Here is a 27,192-nt window from a genome sequence, read left to right as displayed (position 1 = left end):
CTGACTTTGAAAACTGAAAAACAACTCCATGTTACCGTTTTTTAAAAAAATGGACAAGCTGAACTAAGAGGATGGAGACAGGGATAAAGCAAGACCACACAAATTTGTTTATAATGAGCATGTATTACTTTGTGGACATAAACGTCTGAAAAGCACATCATCATTACCAATTACTATTTTGTGAGCACAATATATGTGATGCCCGGTTTCTTCCCTCAAGGTGCTTGTTCTCTAATGAAAAGAGTAAACTGTGGCATTTTGTGGCTGTTTATATTACCGAACCCTCATTAGGGCTTAGTCATATAATGACCACATGTGAGGTATATAATTTGCCAACTTTAGCAAAAGCTGCATTATGGGAATGAAAAAGGAGAAACAGACAAGTGGTTAATTAGAACATAACCATGGTATAGGGTCTTTAGGCCTAATAAGCTAAAGTCCTGATGAAAAGACATATTTTTAGAAAAAGATTATGTTTGTAAATGGAAAAAAAAGTTAATTTTACGACTGATTATCTTAACTATAATTGGGATAAACATTAAACCATTAGTAAATTTGTGATTCACACAACTACTAGTGAGATGCCTTATGCAGACTCTTTGTTATACAATCTATTTTGAATGGACACATTCATTATACTAAGAAAAATTACTATATATATTTATACAACTGCTAGTAAAAACAGTGTTGATTACATCAAGTTACCACTATGTCCTGAGCATGTGTCTACATTACTATCACAACAGTGTAATATGAAGAGAATTATGACCACAGATACTTACTGGATTTAGAGAAAGAAACTATTTCTTGTTTTTTATAAGGTAAATTCATATCAGACTTTGGCATGTAATGGGTTTCCCTCCTTTTCACTGTATCTATATTTAAATATGTCCAGTTTCTATCTCTTCTTTCCTGCCTGAATTCAGACCCTCATGCTATATCTCTCTCAAAACAGCCTCCACACTGCTCCTCCTGCCAGCAATTTCTTAATTTACGCCAAACCCTCCTTATCAATCCATTCATCACATTGCATTAGAGTGATCTTTTTGGGGGAAAAAAAGTCAGAAAATAAAGAGTCTGATCATATTCTCCCAAGACACCATGCTCATCCACTCACATACTTCTGTTTTGTGAACATGCTCTGACCTTTCCCAATTCTGTATCTAGACACCACATTTCTCCTGTGTCTGCCAGGCAGACTCTTCATTCTTGTAGACCTGGCTCAATAGTCACCTCTCCTGTGAAGCATTCCCCTACCTCTCAGGTGTAACGATGCTTGCCTCCTGACTCATTCGGTGTATTTGGCTAGATAGGAGATGTAGTAGAGGTGACTTCAGACTCATATATGCACACACGTTTTAAAAAATAGTTAGTATTACTTTAAAAACATAAATTAGGGGTGCCTGGGTGGCTCAGTCGGTTAAGTGTCCCACCTCGACTCAGGTCTTGATCTCATGGTTCGTGAGTTTGAGCCCCGCTTCTGGCTCTGTGCTGATGGCTTGAAGCCTGGAGGCTGCTTCAGATTCTGTGTCTCCCTCTCTCTCTGCCCCTTCCCTGCTCACGCTCTCTCTCAAAAATAAATAAACATTTAAAGAAATTTAAAAACATAAATTAATATATTCATTGAATATAAACATTAATATATTAATGTTTTTAAGAATAATATGTAAGTGAAAGTAAACTCTTTTCGAAAGTAATTAGTTCAACAAAATAATTCTTGCTGATTCGTTGTTCTAAAAACCATCATCCTTAGCTTCTGATACACCTAATTGAATTTCATGTGAAGATATTAACCTGCAGATTATTTGTAGACTACTAATGCTCCCTAAATGTATGTGAATTACTGTTACTAAAGAATCCAAGCAATCATAGTCCTGGTGGGGATGCTAAGCATTCATTCTTTGCCTAATTAACATTCTCATAAAATTCTAAAGCTTTCTGCTTTTAACATATGTGAAACACTCAGGAAAAAGGCACTGTACTTCATAAAATATTTTATTAGAGATCACTGAATATATCTGTGTACCTCTGAAAGGAACCAACAGTACAAGTTTCTATACATACAGTGGCCCCGCTGCCTTGGGGAGTTTTCTAGATCAATGAAAGCCTGTCTTTGCTGGTTGTCTACTAACAGCCGTTCCCCCCTCTTCCTGGTGAACATAACCTGATTTTCTTTGGGTAGCTAGCAGTATGCTTCTCAGCAGTGTGACTGGTCTATGAACAGGTAGATGATCCACTTCTGGGAGATGAAACTAAGTGAGAGTCTGAAAACAGCCTTTGGAAAAGACTGTCTTCTCTGATCAAAAGGGCAGTGAATGCCTTCTGGCCCCTGCTTCTGCACTGGCTGCTTAGACTGCTGTTGTAGGAGGAAGGTGATGCTTGAGGCTGCAGCAGTCATCGTGAGACCATGAAAGAAAACATAATTCACTGAGAAGGGAAGAATGGACTTTTCTTAATTTGGTTATAGGAATCAAAGTGCACTAATTGAAGAATTATTAATTGCCAGACTTCTTTAGGTAAGATTTAAAAATTATTATTCTTCAAGACACTTTTGATGGAGTATTCTGTACTTGCAACCAAATGAAATGCTGACATAAACAGATCCAGAAAAGACTCTGAGGATGCAAGCTTTGGTGGTCACTAGTCGTATAGGAAAGGAAAATGAAGCAGGATCCCCTGGGGCAGGGACTGACATTTTTGTCATATGATGTTTCTGTTGCTCACAGCATATCAGGTGGAGATGTAAAGTGAAGGGAAGAATTTGTCTCCCCAAAACATGTCACTTTGTCTAAATCAGTCAAACCCATGTTACTTTGAGCTAAAACAATCAAAACCCAGCAGATTCAGAAAAAGCTCTTTACCTTCCCCTCAAACTGCCTAAATTTACTTCGGAGAAGGAGCCTACATCAGGAAGAGAATTATTACCAGAGATACCTTTTTAAGTAAGAAACTTATCTGCATAACAAGACCACCTTTGCTTTGTAAACATCTCCTCTGCCTTCCTGTGAATGGCGTTCCTCTTTGTATCCCAGAACCCCTCCCCTCCCTTTCCTTAGTGCAGGGTAAGGATAGAAGCCTCAATTACCTGGCTGCCTTTTGGTTGTCAAATATATATTTAAATGTTTATTTATTTTGAGAGCGAGACTGGGGGGCGGGGGGAGGAGCAGTGAGAGAGAGAGAGAGAGAGAGAGAGAGAGAGAGAGAGAGAATTCCAAGCGGACTCCACACTGTTAGTGCACAGCCCGACAGGGGCTTGATCACATTAACTCTACTTGAGCCGAGATCAAGAGTTGGACGCTTAACCAACTGAACCACCAGGGCCCCCCTGGTTGTCATATTTTTATGCGGCTCCTTTATGTACAAAATTTGTTTTTCTCCTGTTTATCTTTTTTTCTTAAGTTTATTTATCTATTTTGAGAGCAAGAGAGAGAGAATGTGAATGGGGAGGGGGCAGAGAGAGAGGGAGAGAATCCCAAGCAGGCTCTGTGTTGTCAGCGTGGAGTCTGACTCCAGACTCGAACCCACAAACGGCAAGATCATGACCAGAGGTGAAACCTAGAGTTGGATGCTTAACCAACTGAGCCACCCAGGAAGGCGCCCCTCTCCTGTTTATCTATCTTATATATCAATTTAATTATGAGACCAACCAAAGAACCTAGAAGGGAAGAAGGGAAAAATTTTCAGCCCTTAGAGTTGGCAACTGTGAAGGGACCTTCACTGTCTGAACACTGCTGGCTCTGGGGCTGTTGCAGCCAAGAAACCCTCGAGACTGGCAGAAGATAAGAATTCTTTACCACGTCAGTCTCCCGGAACTCTGCCTGCAGGGTCTGATGGAGGCATGGGTGGTGAGAGCCTTTTTCTTTTTCTCAGTTTAGATTAACAAGGGAAAATATTTGAGTGAACTTATTCTTTGGATATAGCGACTCTGGCAAAAATTTGTTAGGAGTACCTGTTTTCCATTGATCCTTTTACTCCCAGAGATGGCCACTGTTTTTGTCTTTTATGTTTGTCGTAAGGAAGAAGACAACAGGATACAACACAGGCGGGGTCCTATAAGCCCACTGTTCAAGCAGGCCTCACATGCTGAGTTTGTGTTCTTAACAGACCAGCATCTGTTTAGACAAACTTTACTGTGATTTAATAGCACATAAGGTAAAGGCTATTCCTAATGGGAGCAACCACAGAAACTGGTGGGCACAGGTTGAGCACTTAACAGCTGATAGAACACTAGCCACCCAACTCCAAGATCCCATGTTAGGGTAAGTTTAGCTGGAGCTGGTTAGTCAGAATCACAGGTAACAACCTGGGCTTCCAACAGCATCTCTTTGTCCGACTATGCCAGCTCTCAGGAAAGTCTGTCATAAGGTGTCCTTAAGGGGCCTGTGCTGTCTCAACCTTTATGGTCTCATTCTGGATCTTGGGAGGGCTTCATCTTTTGTAGTCTCCTTTGGGTTGCCTCCTGCATCCACAATTAAGCCTTAAGGAGGCTTACTGCTTTGAGAGTTGCTATTTAGATTAACCTAAGATCTGGGGAACCTGGGTGGCTCAGTCGGTTAAGCATCAGACTTCGGTCCTGGTCATGATCTCATGGTCCGTGAGTTCGAGCCCCACACCAGGCTCTGTGTTGACAGCTCGGAGCCTGCTTCAGATTCTGTGTCTCCCTCTCTCTCTGCCCCTCCCCTGTTCATGCTCTGCCTCTCTCTGTCTCAAAAATAAATAAACATTAAAAAAATTTATATTAACCTAAGATCTTACTTGTCATTGGTCAGATAATGGATCCTCTGACTTGGCTATTTTAAAAGCATTTTTTTTTTTTTCGGGACAGCTCTCATCCTGAACATTGTTTTATTGGTACCTATAGAAAGACCATGGTGAGAAGTGAATACAAAGGAGTATTATGGGTAGTTGTAGGGACTCCCTTAATAAGATGGAAAAACAAAAATTAAAATCCACATCTAATGTAAAGTCCCCTTCTCTATCTTCTTATACAGGCCCTTATCACCAACTCCCTCTCCCTGGCACTCCAGAAGATCTTTTGGGGGGGCGCCTGGGTGGCTCAGCTGGTTAAGTGTCTGACTTTAGCACACACAGGTCACGATCTCACGGTCTGTGGGTTCGAGCCCTGCATCGGGCTCTCTGCTGACAGCTCAGAGCCTGGAGCCTGCTTCAGATTCTGTGTCTTCCTCTCTCTCTTCCTCTCCTCCACTCACACTCTGTCTCTCTCAAAAATAAACATTAAAAAAATTAAAAAAAAAAAAAAAAAGATCTTTTAGATCCCTTGGCCCTGATCTAAACACCCCCTCTCAAAATCCAGCCCCACTACTTCAGCCAATTCCCTTGGATCCCCAAACTCCTCCAACTTCCACAGAAAATCCCTCAAACATCCAGCTACCTATTTGACTTCTTTTCTGTACAAGATTTACAGAAAACACTCCAGCCTTCTCTTTAGACCTGGGGTATACAGGTTATTCATGCAAATAAAAAAGGCAGGAAATAAATTCAGCATAAGCACCAGGGATGGGTGCTAGGGCTCAAGATTCCTCCTCCTTTCCAGAGCTCGGTAATCTGACTGTCAGCTTTGGGTCTTCCTATGCAACATCCTTTGTAAATATACCCTGTACCTTCACTTCAAAAAATTCATGTCTGCTGGAAAGGAGTAGATCTTCTAAATTATGAAGTCCTTTCACCTCTCCTTTCAGAAGAGCCTACCAAATTCACAGAGGAATTGGAAAGATTCCTGGCCATTCACAACCCTACTCACAGGAGCCTCAATTGACTGCTAAGGGGTGTTCTTGTCACCCACGATTACACTGTAGGTATCAGGCATGCCAGATGGCCTCCTAGGGACCCCCCCCCCGACTCCCTGACACCCTTCACAGAGGAAGTAGATTACCAGAATTTCTCCCAGGCCCTCCTACAATGATCAGGGAAATGGATCAGCCAAGGCCACTGTTCAGGGGCTGACAGAACCAACAGTGAAGACCCTTCCCCCTAAAGTGAATTGATCCAACGTTGAACTGTGAACTTAGAAAGGAGGCCTTTGTTAAATATGTTAGATAGACTTTTTATTTTTTTAAGTTTATTTATTTATTTTGATAGAGAGTGCATGTGCATGTGAGTGGGAGAGGGGCAAAGAGAGGAAGAGAGAGAATTCCAAGCAGGCTCTGCACTGTCAACGCAGAGCCCAGCGTGGGTCTCAAATTTACCAACCCTGAGATCATGACCTGAGCCGAAACCAAGAGTCGGAAGCTTAATTGACTGAGCCACCCAGGCACCCTAAGTTTTTAAAGGCATACTGCATTAAACCCTGAAGTTCTAGAAATCTTTTCATTTCTTAGTTGGAAATCTTCCTCATATAAAGTTTTTTTTTTTTTTAATGTTTATTTGTGAAAGAGAGAGAGAGAGAGAGAGAGAGAGAGTGAGCATGAGCGGGGGAGGTGTAGAGAGAGAGGGAGACACAGAATCTGAAGCAGGCTCCAGGCTCTGAGCTGTCAGCATAGAGCCTGATGTGGAGCTAGGAACCATGAGATCATGACCTGAGTAGAAGTCGGACACTTAACCAACTGAGCCACCCACGCACCCCAAGAAGCAAGTTTAATTGGATGGGCTGGTCAGTCCCTTGACATTTAGGATACAACCCAGTTTTTTGAGGAATTAGAAATCTCTTGTCTTGCAAAATTTTACAAAACCAGGAATGTGACTCTAGAAACAACTCAAAGCTCACTTATCCTTAGGAATTCCCAAACTTCTTCTGTTCACTCAAAATGCTTGTGGATATTGTACAAGATCAAGACATTAAAAACAGAATTGTCTTGGGGTGCCTGGGTGGCTCCGTTGAGTGTCCAAGTCTTGATTTTGGCTCAAGTCATGATCCCAGGGTTGTGGGATCGAGCCCTGCTATTGGGCTCTGCACTAAGCATGGACCCTGTGTAGGATTCTCTCTTTCTTTCTTTCTTTCCCTCTCTCTCTCTCTCTCTCTCTCTCTCTCTCTCTCTCCCCCCTCTCCCCTGCTAGTGCGCATGCTCTTTCTCTTCAAAAACAAACAAAAAAAACCCCACAAAAGACAATAAAACAGAATTGTCTTGAACTTAAGGAAAGGAAAAATTTTAAAACTTCTGATAAAAAACAAATCTGGCCCTAGATTCCACCTTGGATAAAATTTGGACATTTTTTCTGTGCCTTTTTTTTTTCTTCAAAGTTTATTTATTTATTTTGAGAGAGAGACAGAAACAGCATGAGTGGGGAATGGGCAGAGAGAGAAGGAGAGAGAGAATCCCAAGCAGGCTCTGCACTGTCAGCACAGAGCCTGATGCAGGGCTTGAACTCATGAATCGGGAGATCAGGACTTGAGCAAAACATTGGATACTTAACCATTTCACCAAAGGAGCCATCCAGGTGTCCCTCTGTGCCTCTGTGATGTAGATTTTCTACCTCATCTCCTCTGGGACCTAATAGACATTCTTTAAAAGGCAAATTTTATGGACATGCTTCTCATTAAAAGAAACAAAAAGGCAGGAGGAGGTCTTTGGAAATTAGGCAAATGAAAAAATCCTGTACGTCCTCTCTACAAATATTTGTGAAAAGCTTTAGCCATCTAAGGTAAACGTAATTAATTCCAACTGCCAAAACAAAATTTGAATCCAACTGTTCTTTTATACACTAGTGAGTTTTGTAGTGTTGTACCTGACTCATGGCTACAATTCTAAAACAAAAGCTGTAAGTCTCTGCATCTGCCTATATGTTTATGTTGGTCTATACATATGTGTGTGTGTTATATTGTGTGCTATTTTTCTGTCTCTGAAGGGTATTGCCAAAATTAATATTGCAAAGAGCTTTATTTAACTGGCTTAAAACTAAGCACTTATAAATGAAATATTCTGTAAAGGTCTCAGGAATATAACTGAAACTAACCCAAATGTTTTTCAGGTTCATATGATCTGAAAATATTAGGTAGCAAAGCTAACTTAAGTTCATTGATTTAATTAAAATAGACATGTCTTTAGTATTATCAACACCGAATATAATATAGGTATACAACTTTTATTCTGCCTGAGTTTACTAGTCAAATAAGTTTATGTTAGATCACTCACAAAAATTTGTCAGCAAGAGAAATAGTCTGGAATGACGGCAGACTTTGTTTAATGTCTCATGAAGTTTCTGTGAGTAGTTTAAACAGAATTGTTGGGAGTAAGTGATTTAGACAGATATATGTGGGGTAAGAGTTTTTAGGTGAACTTTCTAACAATAATTACGTTTTCTGGTATGTATGCTTAAAAACAGCTTTCCAAATCTCTTTGTTAACTTGAAACTTTAAAGTTTTGCTAAGTTAAATTAAGTGGTGTGAAGTTCATGAACTGTCTAGATCATCTCCAAATAGACAAAATACTGAACACTAATTTCTGAACATAGGTTTTTGGTTTCCTTATTATAGAGAAACTAAAGATAAATTTGGGTTAGTAAACAGTCTTGTTTCATACTGAAAAGACTGCACTATGAAAAAGGAGCACGTGCTTCTAGGAATCATGAAATGTATTCATAAATTTTATTCATAAATTAAAAAAAAACAGTAAGGGAAATATCTGTATGCAAAGAAAGCAGTATGTGTTTTTGACTAACAAAATGGTATGAGGTATGGAGATTAGTTTGTAGAGGGAAGGAAAGTAAATCTGTCCTAAAATAAAACTGGTTATTTCAGAATGGGGAAGAAGAGAATAAGGGGCAGACGGTATAGAAAGCTGGCAAGAGAGAAAGAAAAAGAGGATTTTACCTTGTGCATTCAAGCTGGCGGAAGTTGAACTGTTGTAAGAGTTTTTAAAATGAGCTTTAATATCAACAGTATACTTATGTAAAACTAAAACCTAATTTTCTTTCATCTGGACAAAGCTTTTCTGGAGTTATTGGTCTACTCCTCGTAAGAGACTGTGAAGGATTTTTCTTTAACTTTTAAGTATTCTGCCTAGAAAGCAAAGATTCTATGTCTTATCGAAATAATTTCCTTTGCTTCATTTGTCTGAATTCGATCTTTGATTACTTAGGAAACTGAATCTTCTCAATGTCAAAAGAGCTAAGTTTTGCTAACACCTATGTAACCTTTTGTGCTTGCCTTTGTAATCTTTTATTATCATTTTGGTTAAATAACTAAGTATTGTTTCATAATGATATGTGATCCTTAGTCAAATGTCCAAAACTTTTGATATTTTTGACAAACTTCCCCAAATCAAATTCTAAATGAAGTCTTTTTGACTTTAAACTAACTTTGGAATTTTTCACAGCAACCCTGGAACATCTCAAAAGATATGTTCTCTCTCTTTATAAAAATATAGAGAGCTATTAAACTAATTAGGTTTAGTTGATATGTTAAATTACATGGGAAGGATTGTCAAATCAAAAGCAATACAGTATATTGTTTGTATAGGTATGTAAGTATTCCAGAAATTGTGTAAAATTCCTAAAATTTTGATAGTTTTTGGGATGTTGTTTTCAGTTATATAATTCTAGTTACTAAGCAAATTTCCTTGTCAACTGCATTATAATGAACTTTCATTAGATCTCTAACCATTTGAGTTTTTTGTAATTTATAGAAAGTTATTGTTTTATTCTGATACTTTTGCAAAAGTGTTTCACATTCAAGGAGATTCATGGAAAGGATTCTGTCGAGCACAGGTTTCAGATAACTTTAAGATCATAAAAGTGAACAGGGTAAGAATTTCCAGAATTAATCAAAAATTACACTCAGGTAGAACAAAAATTAATTCTGGGACTGAATGAACTGAAGAGGGAGATTATAACTTTTATGACATTTTGTTTGAAACACTACTGGTTCTTTAAGGTTTTGTTTTTCCAGATTCGAGGGAACCTTTTCTCTTAAGCTAACTATGACTTACAGCAATTTGGTAAAGTGTACCTTTACGAACAAAGATGAAAGAATTTTTCTCCCTATCTGATCCCTCCAGAATTTGGAAACTCAGTATTCTCATTTTTCATGGCAATATTTATTATGTAGTTATTTGCCTAAGTGCAATCAGAATCTGTTCTCTTTGTAACAGAACACAACTGGAAGCACTGGTAATATCATCAAGGTTTTGACTAGAATGTCAGATTTGAGAACGGACATAGACTCAGATTTGACCAGACAGCTTTAAGGAACGAAGGCTGACTTTGTGGAGCCCCCTGGGAAAAAAATAACTTAATACCTAGGGTTCATTGTTTTTGATAGCCTAACCATATGAGTAAGGAAGGTCACTTCCTGGCAGGTACAGGAACCTCAGAATACTTAGGAATGTGAGAGGAGAGGAATTCACCCAGATCAATAGGCATTGATGGCAATACTTTGTCTGAGGGCAAGACCTTGGCTTGGCTTCCTAGCCTCAAGATGTTTTTGGAAGTTCAATCTGAGATTCCTCATGAAAAGTTCCAAAACAGCAGATTTAAAGACCCTATATGATCAATTGCTATTCTTGATGCACTTATGTAACTAATCAGGCCGAAGTTACTGAAATGAGACTTAGTTTGCAAATGAATCAGTTCTACCATGATTATCTTTGGTAGAAATGGCAGCAATTTCAGAGAGAAAAATTATGTTTGTACCTTTATAGACATTAGTTTTAGTGCATTGTTTTTGAAGTTTGTTTTCTACCTGTAAACTGGACTGGATCCTGAATTCTTCCAGTTCTCTCCAATATCTGGCTATGCCTCTCCAAACTAATGTTTTCAATTTTCTCTCATCTTTTGAGTTGGAATCACTAAGAACTAAAACTGTCCTTTTTCCTGAAGTCCTACAAACTGAAGCTAGACAACTTAATTTAAACTTCAGAGAAACTGTCACAATAGCTCATGTTAGACAATCTTCTTTGTGCCTGTTGCTGTATGGGCTACTCAAAGTTTCCCAGGAGACCTAATGATACGATCAGAGACATTCCAACTGCAAACCAGGAATATTTATCAGACTGCCACTCCCTGCCCTCACTCCATCTTAAGATGCTTCATGTCTGACATCTAGAAATCTTCTCAACTGGAAGTTCTCAGGGTTAGGTTAATAATTTGCTCTAGCCATTAACTTTTGTTTTCTTTTTGTTTCTATAGAAATGCCTCTCATTAATTACCTGATTGCTTGCACGATGTAGGCCTAACATTGGGAGCCCAGCTGCACCACCACCTTCTGAAATGAGATAACTGTTTAACTGAAATGACCTCTTCTCAAGACAGACTGGTTTAGAGCAATCTATCAACTTAACTTCTGGACCATGACACTTCTTACTTGACATTTCAAAGGTGGGACTGAAGGGCTGCAAAATTTGTCACCCCAAAACATGTCACTTTGGCATGAGGATCGTTTTGAGCTAAAAGCAATCAAAACCCAGCAGATTCACGAAAAGCTCTTTGCCCTCTCCTCAAATGCCTAAATTTACACTGGAGAGGGAGCCTGAATCAGGAAGAGAGCTATCACCAAAGATACCTTTTTACCTAAGAAACTCATCTGCATAAGAGTACTTTTTCCTTTCTAAACATCTCCTCTGCCTCCTGTCAATGGTCTTTCTCTCTTTTGTATCCCTGGACCCCTACCCCTTTTCCTTAGCTCAGGATAATTATATATGCTTCAATTCCCTGGTTGCCTTTTGGGTCTCGTATTTGTATCGGGCTTCTGTATACATGAAGTTGGTTTGTTCTTTTTCCTGTTAATCTGTCTTATATATGAATGTAATTATTAGACCAGCTAAAGAACCTAGAAAGGGAGAAGGGAAAATGTTTCCACCCCTTACAGAATGGGAAAGTGGGGCTGAGGTCTGACAGGTGGGAGGGGACATTTCTGCATAGAGATAGGAGTTAAAGCCATAACCCAAGTGAGATCTGAGGATGGACTGAGGTGTGAACGTTTAGGATGTTTTCTTAGTGGGCAGGAGGGGCAGGAAGAGCAGGAAAAGGGGATCACCAAAGACACTCCAAAAAGACAAAGCAGAGTTCAATCGTATTCCATTAAGAAGAGAGAAGGAGAACTGAAATCCTTTTGAGGAACAATTTGGCACTATCAGACTCTGAAATGGGCATACCCATTAAACCAATGAAACACCACCACACACCTACCGGAAGGGCCAAGATTCAAAACACTGACACTACCAAATGCTGGTGAGGATGTGGAACAACAGGAAGTCCTGTTCACTGCTGGGGGATAGGAGGAGATGTGATGAGGCAGCCACTTTAAAAGACAGTTGGCAGTTTCTTATAAACATTTAAAAAAGGGGAAAATGTGCATACTCTTCATCTTTTGTCTTGGTAATGCCATTTCTTGTAACTTACCCTACAAAAAGGTTAGTATTTGGTCAAAAAGATATATGCCCAAGGACACACACTGCAGCCACACAACAAGAAATCACCGTGAGGTTCATCCTCGGAGACTGGGTGAAAACTGTTAGGCACATTTACATAGTGAAGGTAAGAGAAAAATAAACAGCCTACAGTGTTAGATATGGAAAAATGCACAAGATACATTAAATCAACAAAAGACCCCGCAGAGACAAACAAAAATAATTGTGTATGTATTGTCTCCACACACCTATGATTGTGTGTGGAGATAGAAAAAGGTGTGAAACTTCATTCACCAAACTGTTAACAGTAGCTTTTTGGGGAAGAAACATTATTGAGGAGTTTCCTTCTTTGTTCTTTTTTTATCTATCTGGAATTTTTGAACTTTAAAATAACTGTAGCAATTAAAGAAGAATGTAGACTTAAAAAATGGATTAAGGAAGGATAAGGGTTTAGAGGAGGGTTCTGACTCATGCATACAAATGCCACAAAGACAATGCAGAGGAAATGGCAGAAAATGCCTCTGGATTTGGTGAACTATCTCTACAAATACAGTGGGCCCTCCTTATCTGTGGTTTTGCCTTCTGTGGTTTCAGTTACCTGTGGTGAACCATGGTCTGGAAGCAGACGATCTTTCTGAAGTATTGTCAGAAGGTCAACAGAAGCCTAATGCTACGTCATAGCCATTCACTTCACTTCATCTCACCACAAAGGCATTTTATCACTTCACATCGTCACAAACAAAAAGAAAAAGGGTGAATAGAGTACAATACACTATTGAGAGAGAAACCATGTTCATGTAACTTCTGTCACAGTATATTATTGTAATTGTTCTATTTTATTATTAGTTATTGTTGTTAATTTCTTAGCATGCTTAATTCAGACATTTAACTTTATCATAGGTATGTATCTATAGGAAAAAACATAGTACATATGGGGTTTGGCACTATCTGCATTTTCAGACATCCACTGGGGGTCTTAGAAAATATCTTCTGTGGATAAGGCAGGGATAACTGTAATGCTAATTCTCCCTCTAAAAAAATGTCTCCCGATATCAAATTTCTAAAAATAAAACTAGAGAGCAAATGGATGATATAAATATCAGAAGTTTAAAGCAACTGATGAATATAATACTTTTATTAAATATTGCATGACTAATAATAATACTACACTCACAAACTGGGAAAATAAGAGATACAGGAGTGCTGAGTCGAAGGGGCACATGCACCCCAGTATTTACTGCAGCACTATCAAAAATAGCCAAACTATGGAAAGAGCCCAAATGTCTACCAACTGATGAATGGATAAAGAAGATGTGTATACATAAACAATGGAATATTACTTGGCAATGGAAAAGAATCAAGTCTTTCCTTTCACAACAACGTGGATGGAACTGGAGGGCATTATGCTAAATGAAATAAGTCAGTCAGAGAAAGATATATGATTTCACTCATATGTGGAATTTGAGAAACTGAACAGATGATCATAGGGGAAGGGAAGGAAAAAAAGATACAAATAGAGAGGGAGGCAAACCATAAGAGACTCTTAAATACAGAGAACAAACGGAGGGTTGATGGGGGCAGGGGAATGGGGAAAATGGGTGATGGGCATTGAGGAGGGCACTTGTTGGGAGGAACACTGGGTATTGTATGTAAGTGACAAATCACGGGAATCTACTCCTGAAAGCCAAGACTACCCTGTATGTTAGCTAAGTTGACAATAAATAAATGAAAAAACATTTTTTTTGATGGAAAAAAAACTGGGAAAATTTGATGCCTTAAAAACAGGAGCACATAAACTACCAATGAGAAAGAACCTTGAGGGAAAATACAAACTGGATGACATTCTAGGCATGGTACCCGCAACATGCACTTGCATGTGGCATTTCAGACGTGTGTCCTAAAATCAGGGAGTCCTTTTAGATATAAAAGTAGAATGACGGATATTCTAGACAAATACTATATTTTGGCTTGCTATAAAATTACTAAAGAAAGTACACACTTGAAGTTTTACTAGCTTCAAATGGATTGATTATTCAATCTTGTCAAAATCTTAAATTCTATGCTACATTTTTAACCTCAACTTGCTAGTAAAAGGCATGAGAGTGGCCAATTTGTGTTTGGGTAAAAGAAGAACATGTGAGTTTCTTTCTTCTTAGACTCAACACTTACACTCACAATGGATCCTTTTGGCTGTTGTTAACTACCTTTGTACATACACCCAGTAAGACACGGGTGGCCAGACAGAATAAGAAGCTTTACAAAATATGTATAATCCTGATATGGTTGTAAAAATGCAAATGTAAAGTACTTGATTATTTATCTATTTTACACATTAGGGTTTTTTTTTTTAAGTTAACACACTTTTCTCAAAGCTATGTTTTAGAACACAAGATTTGGTTATTACTGTAACTCCATTAAAACATTTTCCCCAATTTAAATTATTACTGATAAATTAGCTGTTTAACATGAAAAATGGCTAGTACTGGAAAAAGCATCATTGAGATCTAGCATACTCTGCTAACACCTAACCAACTAATTACTAGTCATGCATCTGAGGAAAAGAAATCAAGTCTTGGTTTTCCAAAATGCCAGGGAAATATGAACACAAGGTTTTTAGCAATGAAAGTGGTCAATGAAACAACTTTGATTTCTGGTGCTGTAATTTCAAAACGGATACTGATACAGATGCAGAAATGTAATACCTTTCAGGGAAGCTGTTTAGGGGAAGCCTCTCTTCCCAAACTCACTCAGTAGCCCCAATGCAGCCTCCCTCCACTCCTCTACTCAGAAACCTCTTATTTCATAAGACTCTCTCTCTCTCTCTCTCTCTCTCTCTCTCTCTCTCTCTCTCTCCATTCACAGAGCAGTACCATGTACCTGTGTGTTGTTACCCAAGTGCTGAAATGGACTTATATTAGAGTCAAATCAAATGTGCACAGAGAAGGAATGCCTAGCTTTATGTTACAGAGTGAAGCTGACTTCAAAAAAGGAGATGGCACTTGCATAGAGTCTTAAAGAATGAGCAGGAGTTTGTTAGGCTGAGAAGGGAAAGGCAATCTAAGCAGAGAGAATGTCTAAGGCACGGAGGCACAAAATCTAATGGGCATGTTGTCTCATGCAGGAGGAAAGAGGTCTGGAGTGGCAAGATCATGGGGGTGTGTGGATGGGTTTGGCGTGGGTGAGACAGCAGGGATGGAGAGAAAAGTTAGGAACGGACTGTTGCATTCCAGAGCTCAGAATATTCAGAGTTTTTAACCTGTGGGCAATGGGGGAGTCGATGACAATTTTTACTCCTTCATCTCCCCAAGCCTGCTGGCTTCCCACAGTTGGTCCATGCTACGCAGCCACTCCCACGGCTCCTTTCTATAAGCCAGTCTTGTCTTTCCAGGAAAAAGAACATCTGCTTTTTCGGACTGTAGCCCTGATCTTTCATCCACTCCAGAGGAGTGGGATTTTATAGTCATCTAAAGAAATTTTCATGCATACATGTGAAGAGTATCATTTTTGGAATTTCATATTCTTCATAGTGACTTTTCCCATCCTTTAGAGAGTTTTAATTGTAATTTTTGTATCTGCTTTTTCTAAACTAGTAAAAGCTAGTTTTCTGGAACTAGGTTACAGACAGACTTTGGCCCATTTAACAAGGTCAGACTGTTTATTCTTGACAGAATTCTTTCCCACTGTAAAAAGGTACTTTTAAATGCCACATTCCAAGAGCGGTGCCAGTAAGCCACTGAAGCATATTTTCCCACAAGAACTGATACCATGTGCAGTCCCCACCTCACTGAAATCACCCAGCGTTACATAAGGTACAGATAGTATTCAACGTCACTGCGAAATCGATCAACTGAAGTCTCCCAGCAAGTATTTAGAGCTTCCCTACATTTCAAAGCATTGTAACCTTTAAAAAAGTAATTAACCAATATGAAAATGAGAAAGAGGGAAGGGAAGGGTAGCTTTAGAAATTAAAAAACAAAATTTAAGATGGAAGAAGAATAGAAACCTTGTACCCAAACCTAGAAGGAGCAGAGATTCTTCTCCTTGATTTTGGGGCTTTTATGGCCGAGTTGTTAAATTTACAGCCCCACTTTTAGATTCTGCCAACCTTCAAAATAAATATATGAGCAGCGCTAAAGTAAATTCTCCTACGCTTTCCCTTGCTTTCTTTTGGATGCTTCGCTGAGACTTGAAGGTAGATTATTCCTCCACAGCCAACTGTAAAGTTTAACATTCAAATTTATGAGGGATTTAAAAATCATCAGTATCCGTACAGATGTCAGGGGCAACGATGTCATTCAAACTCTGTGCTTCAATCCCTTAGAGGAAAGGAAAACAGAAAGCGGGAGCAGTAAGAGGGAACAGCTCAGCAACCCGAAGAGCATCATCTAGAAACCAATTTGGCATATCAGCAATAAGGTCAATAAAATATAAAAGAAAATCCATCATTACAAAGCAATCATATAAAAGTCTGAGCTTCACTTTTGGAAAGACCTATATACAGATTAACATAAACATGGACCTAATCTCAAGAACCCAAGTAGACTAAATAAAATAACTAAAAGAAAACTACAATGCAGACATATCAACCTTTCCCCATAACATCATGGTTCCTCCAAAGATCCCAAAAGATCTTAATTTTTAATTAAAACATAGCATGCAGAAAATGTAAGTGCACAAGGTGGGGAGGTGCATGAAAGTTTATGATATTGAAGAAGTAGGGATGAAGGACAATGATTATCTGAAGGTTAGCAATGACTGCCCAGTCAGACATTCAAAGTATAAGTGCAAGTGGAATTGTTTTACTTCCTCAGAGCCCAAATTGCTATCAGGGAGTGACGCAGGCAACTGGGAAGATTAGCTGAAAGTTGTGTCTAAACCAACAAAACAAAACAAAACAAACATTTAGATGCTTCATAAACACAAACACAAAACCTTTTAAATGATGATGCAGTGACCCCAGCAGCAGCATGGAAAATGCCGAGTTGGAAATTCATTCATTGATTCATTGGTGAAAGCAGGGAACTGGGAAAGAATGTTCAAAGAGTAAGTGAGAAACTTGGTGTTTTTGGATGACAGGGAATATGCGTTTATGTGTACTGGGGTGGTCTCTCAGCAGCAGGACAGAAGGGTAGGTTGGGGCTACGCTACAAAAAAATCTTTGCATGCCATGCTACTGAGTTGGAATTCATTCTTTAGGCCCTGAAGAATCATGAGGATTCATTTCACTCCTTCATCGTGTATTTATCGAGTGCCCACCATGGGCCAGGAAGGTACTGTGGGGAACACTCAAATAGTGTAAGGTTTGGATTCAGGGAATAAAAATGGATACATTAACAGAAGTTCAATAACATATCTCAGAGTAGGAACTTATACCATGAGACCTGCCAAAGTCCAAGCAAAATGAAGATACTACCACTTTTCCCTTCCTTATCTGGAAGTAAGTAGCAACATTTGTAAAACACAAGAAAGCTCACATATCCAAAGAATATGTGAAATAGGATGTAAAAATGCAAGTTATAGAAACACTGTTTTATATTCAATTCTAAGGATTTTGTCTTCTACTCCTTTGGATGAACATTAACACACCTGAGTTAGGCAAATATAGGGGAGATAAAATTATCTCATTAAATACAATTTCCTGGACAAGCCCCTAACCAACCAAAGAAGGCACATGCCCATAAAAATGTTAAACAGAACTTTTTCTATCTTCTGGATCCCTGACAAACCCTTTGTCTGCAAAAAACCTTTCTAAAAGCACTCCATCTTGCCAGGCTTAGACAATACTTGGTGTTTATACTCAGACTTGGCCTCAAGTTCTGAGATCTGAATGGCATCACACAGGGTGTCTATAGAAGGTAATATAAAAACCTAGGTGACAAGCAGATCCTGTCTTTATGGTACCTCGATAGGACACGGTGGCCAAACAGATGTATGGAATCAAAGAACATCCTGTCCTTTCTTCGAGTAAAACACCCGCCAGGCAATAGCATTATAGTTAAACCATTTTCATCCAGAACGAATTGGCAACAGTGACCACTTATGAAGAAGCTAGATAGAATTAGGTGAGTCAAATGAAGGACTTTTATAAATGAGGAAAGCAGTCATTCAGTTAACTTCACAAGTATACGTGGTGCAGTTAAATACCCACATGTACACACCCACCACAGCTTTCTTTACAGTATGGAATACATTATCTTTTTACATGGGAGAAATTCTCACAGTGGTCATCAATGCTTGCCTTCACTACGGAGGCAGAGTTAACCTCTAAGATGGTAACTCAAAATGTTTTATTACCACTGAGAATGTGCAAATGAAAGATCTGGATGGGTTTTCATGTTTGTTTTGGCTCTAGCATTTTCCACGTACCCAGCCCTGGGAATCCTAAAGAAAACGTGTCCTGTTCCCAGCTCTGTGCACTGCCCCATTGTGTTCCACTTCCCTCACTGGTGAAAGTGAAAACGAAACCGGCACAAACACTCCATTGTTAACTATGAAATATGTACTGGCAACTGGAAATTTTCACAAAACAGACCTGGTTGTGTCATGGCAAGGGGATGTCGAGTGGGGAGGGAATTACAGGAGCCTTTCCGGCTTCAGAGGTTTGTCCTGCACTTTCGCTGAGGTGCTGAGGCGACAGGGCTTTGGGTTTTTTCCATTATACTCGATTCGTGCTCTTCGTTTGATTTACTCAGTATGCACTGGCAGCATTTGCAGGCTTCTGTGGGAGTAACTCGGCTGCCCAAGCTGAGGCACAAACCTTGCCAGGTCTCCATAGTAAATACAACACGCACGAAGAGGAAACAAGCATAAACAATTTACTTTCTCCTGTAAAAGATGATACTGTTCTCCTATCTCTGGTCCTGCTTCACTGTGTCAGCCTGGCGGTACCCACTTGCTGCTGGAAAGTGAACTACTCCAAGCATCAACAGAGAAAATGAGTGCAGATTGCATGATGTGCACATCCACGGGGCCTGCATCCAGGCAGGTTCCGACAAGAGACCCTCCAAGCATCTCACATTCTGGCAGGGGTGAGCAGGGAGAGCTTCCCTGACCCCAGCCTGTGAGGGCTCCTGAGACACAGGGCCTGATAGAAGCGTGTTCCTTTCCTTTAGTGCACTTTGGTTTCTAACTATACATCCCTTTGTGTGACTATGTGATGAAGATCTGTCTCCTCATTTTGATGATGGGCTCCAGGAGAGCAAAGACCGTGCTCATTTCTAGTCCCCATCATCTCTGAGGTTCATGGACAATGCTTGGCATGTGAAAAGTCATCAGTAATTATTTGTTGACTGAATGTTACAACTCCATTTCATTACTCTTCTCCCTTAGGCTTATCAAAGGTTTCTGAATCTGCAAGATTCCTTCAGTATTTACCGAATGCTACCAAACTAGGGGGAGAGTAGGGAACCATGTATTGCTGGAGGCCAAGAATGGGTTGTAAGCAATTCCAATTTTTGTAATACTTGTGGTATTAAATAGATGAATGATCATCAGTAAGTTCCACATAAAAAAAACAAAAAAAAACCCAAAACCCAGGAGAATTCTTCCAATTTGTAGAACTGTCAAAGAAAGGTCTTCCCATGTTTATTATTTACTTGTTGTCACTGGTGATTTCTGGAGTGGAAGATGTTTTCAGAACACAAGTGTTTCTTAATAGGACAGATGATATGGAAAAACAGACCTTTGGAGAAGGGGAATATAATTCAGCTTAGTGAGAATGTCATTAAGTCACTAAAAAGACAGAAAACTTGCTTACTCTTCCATTACAGTACAATGTGGATTTTTTTCTCCAAACTATGTGTACTACACACAGGCATTTGGGGGAAAAATGCTAATTGTACCTTTTGTCTAAGGGTTGGATAAAGGCCCTCCAAATATACTGTCCAAATGAGCTGTAAGACTGTTCACTGCAGAGCAGAAAATGGTTTATGGCAGGCCATTCCTGGACTTTATCTCAGCACGTGAAAAGTTAGAGACGGTAAAAGGAACGACCTCATTTTAAGGCGCGGTCTTGTCTCTATCCATGAGCAGGTTTCTCGTGACTGTCCTAGGGAGTGACTGGCTCGTTATAACTGTCTGGGTGTTCTGGCAACTACATCTGGATATAAACCCATCAACTGGCATTGCTCTGGATGGCCCTTGACATAGTCTGATGTACAGCGAGTGCAGCACGGCATGTCACTGTTGCGACTATGCATCTGTGTGATTTTAAGGGGGCGGACACCCACAGGACCGAATCAAGAGAATGCTTGGTGCTTCCTAAGCAACGATACATTCACAAGATGTTCCAGTCTGCACAAGTGCGGCACAAGTTTTATTCTGAGGTCTGCATAGAAAGTAAGTTAACCAGGAGGTGTTAAGTTCGTGCCTCCCTTTATGCCTCTACCCTGTGTCTAAATGTGGCATGACCTAGTTGTTTTTTAATTACAATGCTGACAAAACTTAAAATACATTTTAGAAAACAGACTATTGGGACACTTGTGGAATCTCTGGATGCCCTTTGCAGACCCAATAATTCCACAGAAAATAGTCTGATGTCCCCTGAAGTATTGGAGCCCATGGTGTGAAGAGGAAGGGAAAGGGGATGGTAGGTAAGAGCCAGAATATAGATGTTAGAATTCCCCAAGCTATTTACAATCTATCTGGTGAATTCAGACTTAACCTGGCCACAAACGGCCTGCGCAGTGTCAGCTTCCTTACTTCCAAAATGAGATGGTTGAGGGGCGCCTGGGTGGCGCAGTCGGTTAAGCGTCCGACTTCAGCCAGGTCACGATCTCGCGTGTCCGTGAGTTCGAGCCCCGCGTCAGGCTCTGGGCTGATGGCTCGGAGCCTGGAGCCTGTTTCCGATTCTGTGTCTCCCTCTCTCTCTGCCCCTCCCCCGTTCATGCTCTGTCTCTCTCTGTCCCAAAAATAAATAAAAAAACGTTGAAAAAAACAAAACAAAACAAAATGAGATGGTTGATAAAGAGTTCTCCAAACACTGGATCTAACAGCAATGGTGTCACCCTGCATGATGTATGATCCAATTTAGAAAAAAAAAATAGTAAAGATTTTGCATCATAGAGATATGAAGACTGCTCCCTCCCTGAGCCACTGCTCACCGTGCTTCATGATTATCATAGTCATCCTCGGGCTAGTGGTGGTGTCCTAGGTTCTGCTTCTCAGACTCCCTGTCAGACCTGCCTGCACAATCACGGATGATCATTGGCTGAGTGGTTGCTCTCCATTTCTTTTTGATCTTGACAGACAAAAATGAGGTGCACCGTACAATGCATCTGACATGGGAAGTACTTAGAAATGGCAAGTTTAGAATGACTCTAAGTATAATTTTAGCTAGCCTTGTAGTCATTTTAGTGAATAAGCACATAGTCTCGAAACACTTCTGTCACCGAGATCATAGAACCACATGAGTCATGATTCTTGCGTGCATTACTTATGTGCAATGGAAAGAACCTTCCCTTACTCTCTTCAGTTTCCCACACAGGCAATATTTCAAGACAGGTCACAGAAGTTGATTTTCACGGTTTCAGAGAAATTGCTGCTAAAAAGAACCCATGTCAGGTGGCAAGTGTAATGGGCCCTCTGGCTGTTTGCAGACCCAGATCCTTCTTGGACCACAAGGGGTCTCAGGCACATATTTACGGACACTCCAATCCAAACGTCCACACTCTGCCCGTATGACTGCGAACCGTTGCTGTCTGACTTGGGTGAACACACAAGTGGTGCAATCTGCTCTCAGGAGGAAGGACCTGAGGCCAAGTCCATGCAGCTCTCTGTCAGTCAGGGAATTCCAATGCCCTGAGCGAGGCAACAGAGGGTCAGGGGTCTCAGGCTCTAGCTGGAATATGCCTTGCAACCTTGGAATCCACGCTCCATGAATGGAGGCCTAGCTGGAGAGGGGCCAGTGCAGGCTCCTCTAATGTATGAGAGGGGTGACTGAATGGCTGAGTCAGTTAAGCGTCCAGATCTTGATTTCGGCTCAGATCATGATCTCACGGTTCATGAGTTGGAGCCCCACACGGGGCTCTGCACTGACAGCACGGAGCCTGCTTGGGATTTTCTCTCTCCCTCTCTCTCTGTCTGCCCCTCTTCTGCTTGAATGCTCTTGCTTTCTCTCTCAAAATAAACAAACATTAAGTAAAAATAAAGTATGAGATCCAGGCCAGGGGCCCCTCTTGCCTGAGTCTAAGGTATCCATGGTAGCCATTCACATCTTAATTCTATAACCTTTGAATAAATAGGTATAAACACCGTTTCTCTGTAAGGGTACACATGCATGTCTGATTGTATACTGAGCAGCAAGTATTCAATACTCTCTCAAGACATCTGAGTGTCATGCTGGAGGCATCCCAGTGAAGTCAGGCATCTAAAGGACACTTAACCCTCCCCTATCAGATGAAGACAAGCTTCATCATTTTTTATACACCCTAAGTTATGCACCACCTACAGCTACAACTATGGACCAGACTTACAACAATTGTCCTAAATTTCTACCTCTAAGGCTAATTCCTTCAAGGAGCTTACAGCCTGATATATCAGACTCCCAAAATAATTACAAACAAAACAGAAAGCAGTATTATGAAGGACATTAATAAGATGTTACTCTGGAAACACTGAGGGACGAAGGTGGGATTGATTTCTGTAGGGAGTACCAGAAGGGGACATTTGAGTCAGGGTTTGGAAGATGACTAATAGATAAGCATTTCTCATGGCTGTAAGATGTCAGTTTCGAATCAGTTAACTTGTAATTCCTTTAACATTCCACAGATTAAGTTGATTCCCAGGTCCGGTATGACATAGCCCACTAAAAAATGTGTATTTCCAGGAAGTGGAGTGCAGTCTTTTTCTCTTCAAGAAATTCTAAAAATAAATACCAGTTCAGTCTGAAAAACTGTGCTTCTAAGTCTTTATACATCGCCATTTGTACGTAAACTACATGCATCACGATACTAAGTGGATTTTCCCTAAATTGAAAAACACAAAACAATGGGAAAAGTTTTAAATGCAGTGACCTTTAGGACTCATAAGCTTTATTACTGGCATGAAATTCCAGCTATCATTCTTGCAAAAAAAGTCAAATCTGTTCCCAGTGTCTTTCCTGGCTGCTAGTATGTTTTACTTTATGTCACTATAAGAAATAGAGTATGCAGTACAAACTAGACACTGAAAAATCAGGTATTTATGACTGCCTTTCCCCTTTTCTCTATGAAATAATTTGTCTACGTTTTCCTGTCTGAACATATCCACTGTCAGCAAGAATGGAATGTTAATTGATGTTACGCACAAGCTGGGCTATCATTCCTCAAATTTAATAAGCAAAAAAGAAACAAAAACAAAACAAAACCAACTGAGTTTCCTGTTTTTATTTGTGATTCTTTGTGCCCATTTGGGGGTGATCAAAATAAAGCGTCTCTCAATTATGGCTCATCTTTCCCTCAATTAATGTACCTAAGATCAGTTCCTTCCATCTGCTACCTCTGATGACCACAGGGATCACAAAGCCTATTTAAGCTTTTCCTCAGGGACTGCAACTATATTCTAAGGAAGCTCGCAGCCTACCTAACCCTTCCCAGTGAGGAAACACACATACTCAGCATTTCTGCTGTGATTATGTAAGAATACAAGGGCTCCCTTGACCCAGCCCAAAGCTGAGGCGTATCCTTTAAATACCATCTTGTGCCTTGTCTTCTCAAAAGTGATGGGCAAAGAGAAAACAAGTATGATTTCTCTTTTAACACCGGTGACACACTTCAAGGAATCCAAGGAATCCTCTGTAAAACTTCTGACGGCCCTAGGTAAAGTACACAATGTTGCGAAATACGTGGTCTTAAGTGTCCAGGTTGTAGTATCCATATTTTGGAGGTGAGGAAATGGAATACTTTTGTAAACTGAATGTTGTTCTAAGACAAATTATCTCTCTTAGAAAATTTCCAACTCCCCTGCTGTTTATTTCTCAGTTGAGGCATTACTGGAATTTCAGTAAACAATTCTTTGGTAGGCAGAATACCAGCCTCCTTGTGGCCACTGCCATTCCCCAAGTCATTAAGATGACCAAAGATGCTGCCATCCATTTCTCAGCTGTGCCCTCCACCCAGGGCAGTGCTGCCCCTGACTGAGAATCACTTCGAGGCTAAAGATGGACCAGGTGAAAAATGACATACTGACCCAAGAGGATTCCTTTTCTTAAGGCTTAATCTAATGCTTTGAGGGCAATTTTTATAGTGTTCACGGATCCCAAGGGATGCTCAGCATCAAACTCCTATCCCAAATAAGCGGCACAGTAAAGGGACATTCCTTGGCTTTTTGTATCTCTGCATGAATTCACTGTATGTAAAACAGGTCTTTCAAAGGTAAGAGTTACTGGTGCCTACTTCTGGGCTCTTTTTATACTCTGGGTGCAGAATTTCACAAAAATTCATCTCAGAAACAATGAACTAGAAGGAGAAATAGAAGGTAACTGAAGTCAGTAGCTTATTATGGTTTTGTGTCTGAATGAGACCAAATAAACAGGATACCGTAACTGTCATTCTCTGCCAACACAGGGCCTTGGGTTTGCTCTTTGTATTTTGGCTTGGATGAAGGCTTCCCCCAGTGTGGGGTGTGGGGTGTGGGGTGTGGGGTGTGGGGTGTGGGGTGCTGCTTGTTCATGGGCTATCCAAGTTTACTATAAATTTAGTATCTTCACAGAAACACAGCTCCAGAAGAACGCCTTCACACACCTTTGCAGGTACCCAGCTGTTTCTCAAACCAGGTCACTATAGACAGGTCAATGTTCCTGACACCCTTCTTCCCTAACCCTTGAGCTGTATTTCCCCAGACTTTGCATATGCAGCTCTGGAAATAGTGGTTATGGCAAAAAACATTTGGAAACCTGTAACTGAGTCTTTTCTAGCGGCTACAATGTAACAGACTATTTTTGCAACAGGTCCTCTTCATGGCAAGCCCAGCCTGGATATGTCTGTAGTTGTAAGCAAAACCCTTTCTTCCTAGCCCTGTTTGTTTGTTTATTTATTTTAATGTTTATTTATTTTTGAGAGAGAGACAGAGCACAGTGGGAGAGAAGAGAGAGAGAGAGAGAGAGGGAGACACAGAATCTGAGGCAGGCTCCAGGCTCTGAGCTGTCAGCACAGAGCCTGACGTGGGGCTCAAACTCATGAACTGTGAGGTCATGACCTGAGCTGAAGTCAGACACTCAACTGACTGAGCCACCCAGGCTCCATTCTGTCCCCCAAGTGACCATGGGCAATAATAATACTAGGGGCATGGTATGGGGAAGTTCATCATTTAAAAGAGGAAACAAACCTAATGAAAGAATAGCACTTTCTTACTCACCACTGAGGTGAGAGCCATCTGAAAACTGTAGATGCGGGCAAGGCCAAAGTCAGCCAGTTTTATTTGTCCGCTGCTGGTCACCAGAATGTTCTGCGGTTTTAGATCACGATGCACTACTCGGTGAGAATGAAGAAAGTCCAGACCTCGGAGAAGCTGAAACATCATATCCTAAATAAAACAAACAAACAAAAAAGAAAATCAATAAACTGTCACAATAAATTTAACATACTGAATCCTTTGTGTTGGAAGTACTTGACGGGTATTTGCTGAATAAATGAATTCGTCTCCCTTTCCATCTCTCCAGTCCACCATTCTCAAGGTCACTACAAAAAATTTCACATCAGCCTGTATTTTATTAATGAAAGGAAAATTTAAAAATAGGTTCAGATGGCATAGGAGATATTCTGGAAGATAAATACCAAACTGGTGTCTGTAGTTCATGCTGGGGAGAGGAAGTAGGTGGTAAGAAGGGAGACACTTTTTATTTCATATACTTCTATATGATTTAACTTTTTATTTCAACAATTAAAATCCAGTAAATGGTAATATTAATGGTAATTCCTATTATTTAAAATTTGTTAAACATTTATTTATTATTGAGAGATACAGCATGAGCATGGGAGGGGCAGAGAGAGAGAGGGAGCCATAGAATCCGAAGCAGGCTCCAGGCTCTGAGCTGTCAGCACACAGCCCGATGTGGGGCTCGAACTAACCAACCATGAGATATGACCTGAGCTGAAGTCGGACGCTTAACCAACTGAGCCACCCAGGTGCCCCGGTAATTTCTATTATTTTTATAGCACCTAACACTAAGCAGTCACTACAGGTCAACCACCACTCTAAACACTTTCTGTTTAGGGGCGCCTGGGTGGCGCAGTCGGTTAAGCGTCCGACTTCAGCCAGGTCACGATCTCACAGTCCGTGAGTTCAAGCCCCGCGTCAGGCTCTGGGCTGATGGCTCGGAGCCTGGAGCCTGTTTCCGATTCTGTGTCTCCCTCTCTCTCTGCCCCTCCTCCGTTCATGCTCTGTCTCTCTCTGTCCCAAAAATAAATAAACACTTTCTGTTTAGAAACTCAGTGCACAACCAAACACTGAGGTAAATAATATCATTACCTCATTTTATAGGCCAAGAAACAGGTGTTTGTAATTAGCCCAAAGTAACACCACTATTCAAGAAATAGTGTTGATCAAACTATAGTCTAGAAAAAGTGAGTTCAAATTCAAATTCCCAGTGCACTCCTTTATTAGATCAATGATCAAATGAGCATGTAAAGCCAGGTAAGCCATTTAATCTTGCTGAGCCTCAATTCTCCTGTCTGTAAAATAAGAATGCAACAAAGCCTACTTTCTAGGATCACTGTTTGTAAAGCACTTAACACAGTGGTAAGCATTCAATAAATGGTAGCTATTACCACTTATGGAATGGAGAATGGGGGATATTCAGAAAAAAAACTAATGTCACATCTTCTTCTAACTTTGGAACCCGTAAATTAAAAGATTTAAAACTCAGAAACAGTGTCTGAAAGTAGGAATTTAAGACCCTGAGCATTTGATCCTT

At 40.3% G+C, this 27,192-nt stretch overlaps 1 protein-coding gene across 1 annotated transcript in view; it reads right to left on the bottom strand.

Annotated features, from left to right (window-relative positions):
- The window catches only part of CDK6 (cyclin dependent kinase 6), a 251,021-nt gene that overhangs the window by 110,399 nt on the left and 113,430 nt on the right, over nt 1-27,192 (bottom strand). The window contains exon 3 of the mRNA XM_040472681.1: nt 25,635-25,802. Within this exon, the coding sequence (XP_040328615.1) occupies nt 25,635-25,802 (168 nt within the window). The remainder of the gene's footprint in view (nt 1-25,634; nt 25,803-27,192) is intronic.

The sequence above is a fragment of the Herpailurus yagouaroundi genome, unplaced genomic scaffold (assembly GCF_014898765.1).
Source record: "Herpailurus yagouaroundi ecotype Mexico unplaced genomic scaffold, PumYag 100, whole genome shotgun sequence".
NCBI classification, from domain to species: Eukaryota; Metazoa; Chordata; class Mammalia; order Carnivora; family Felidae; genus Herpailurus; species Herpailurus yagouaroundi.
The sequence above is the reverse complement of the archived record's forward strand: the minus strand, read 5'-3'. Positions and strand labels throughout refer to the sequence as shown.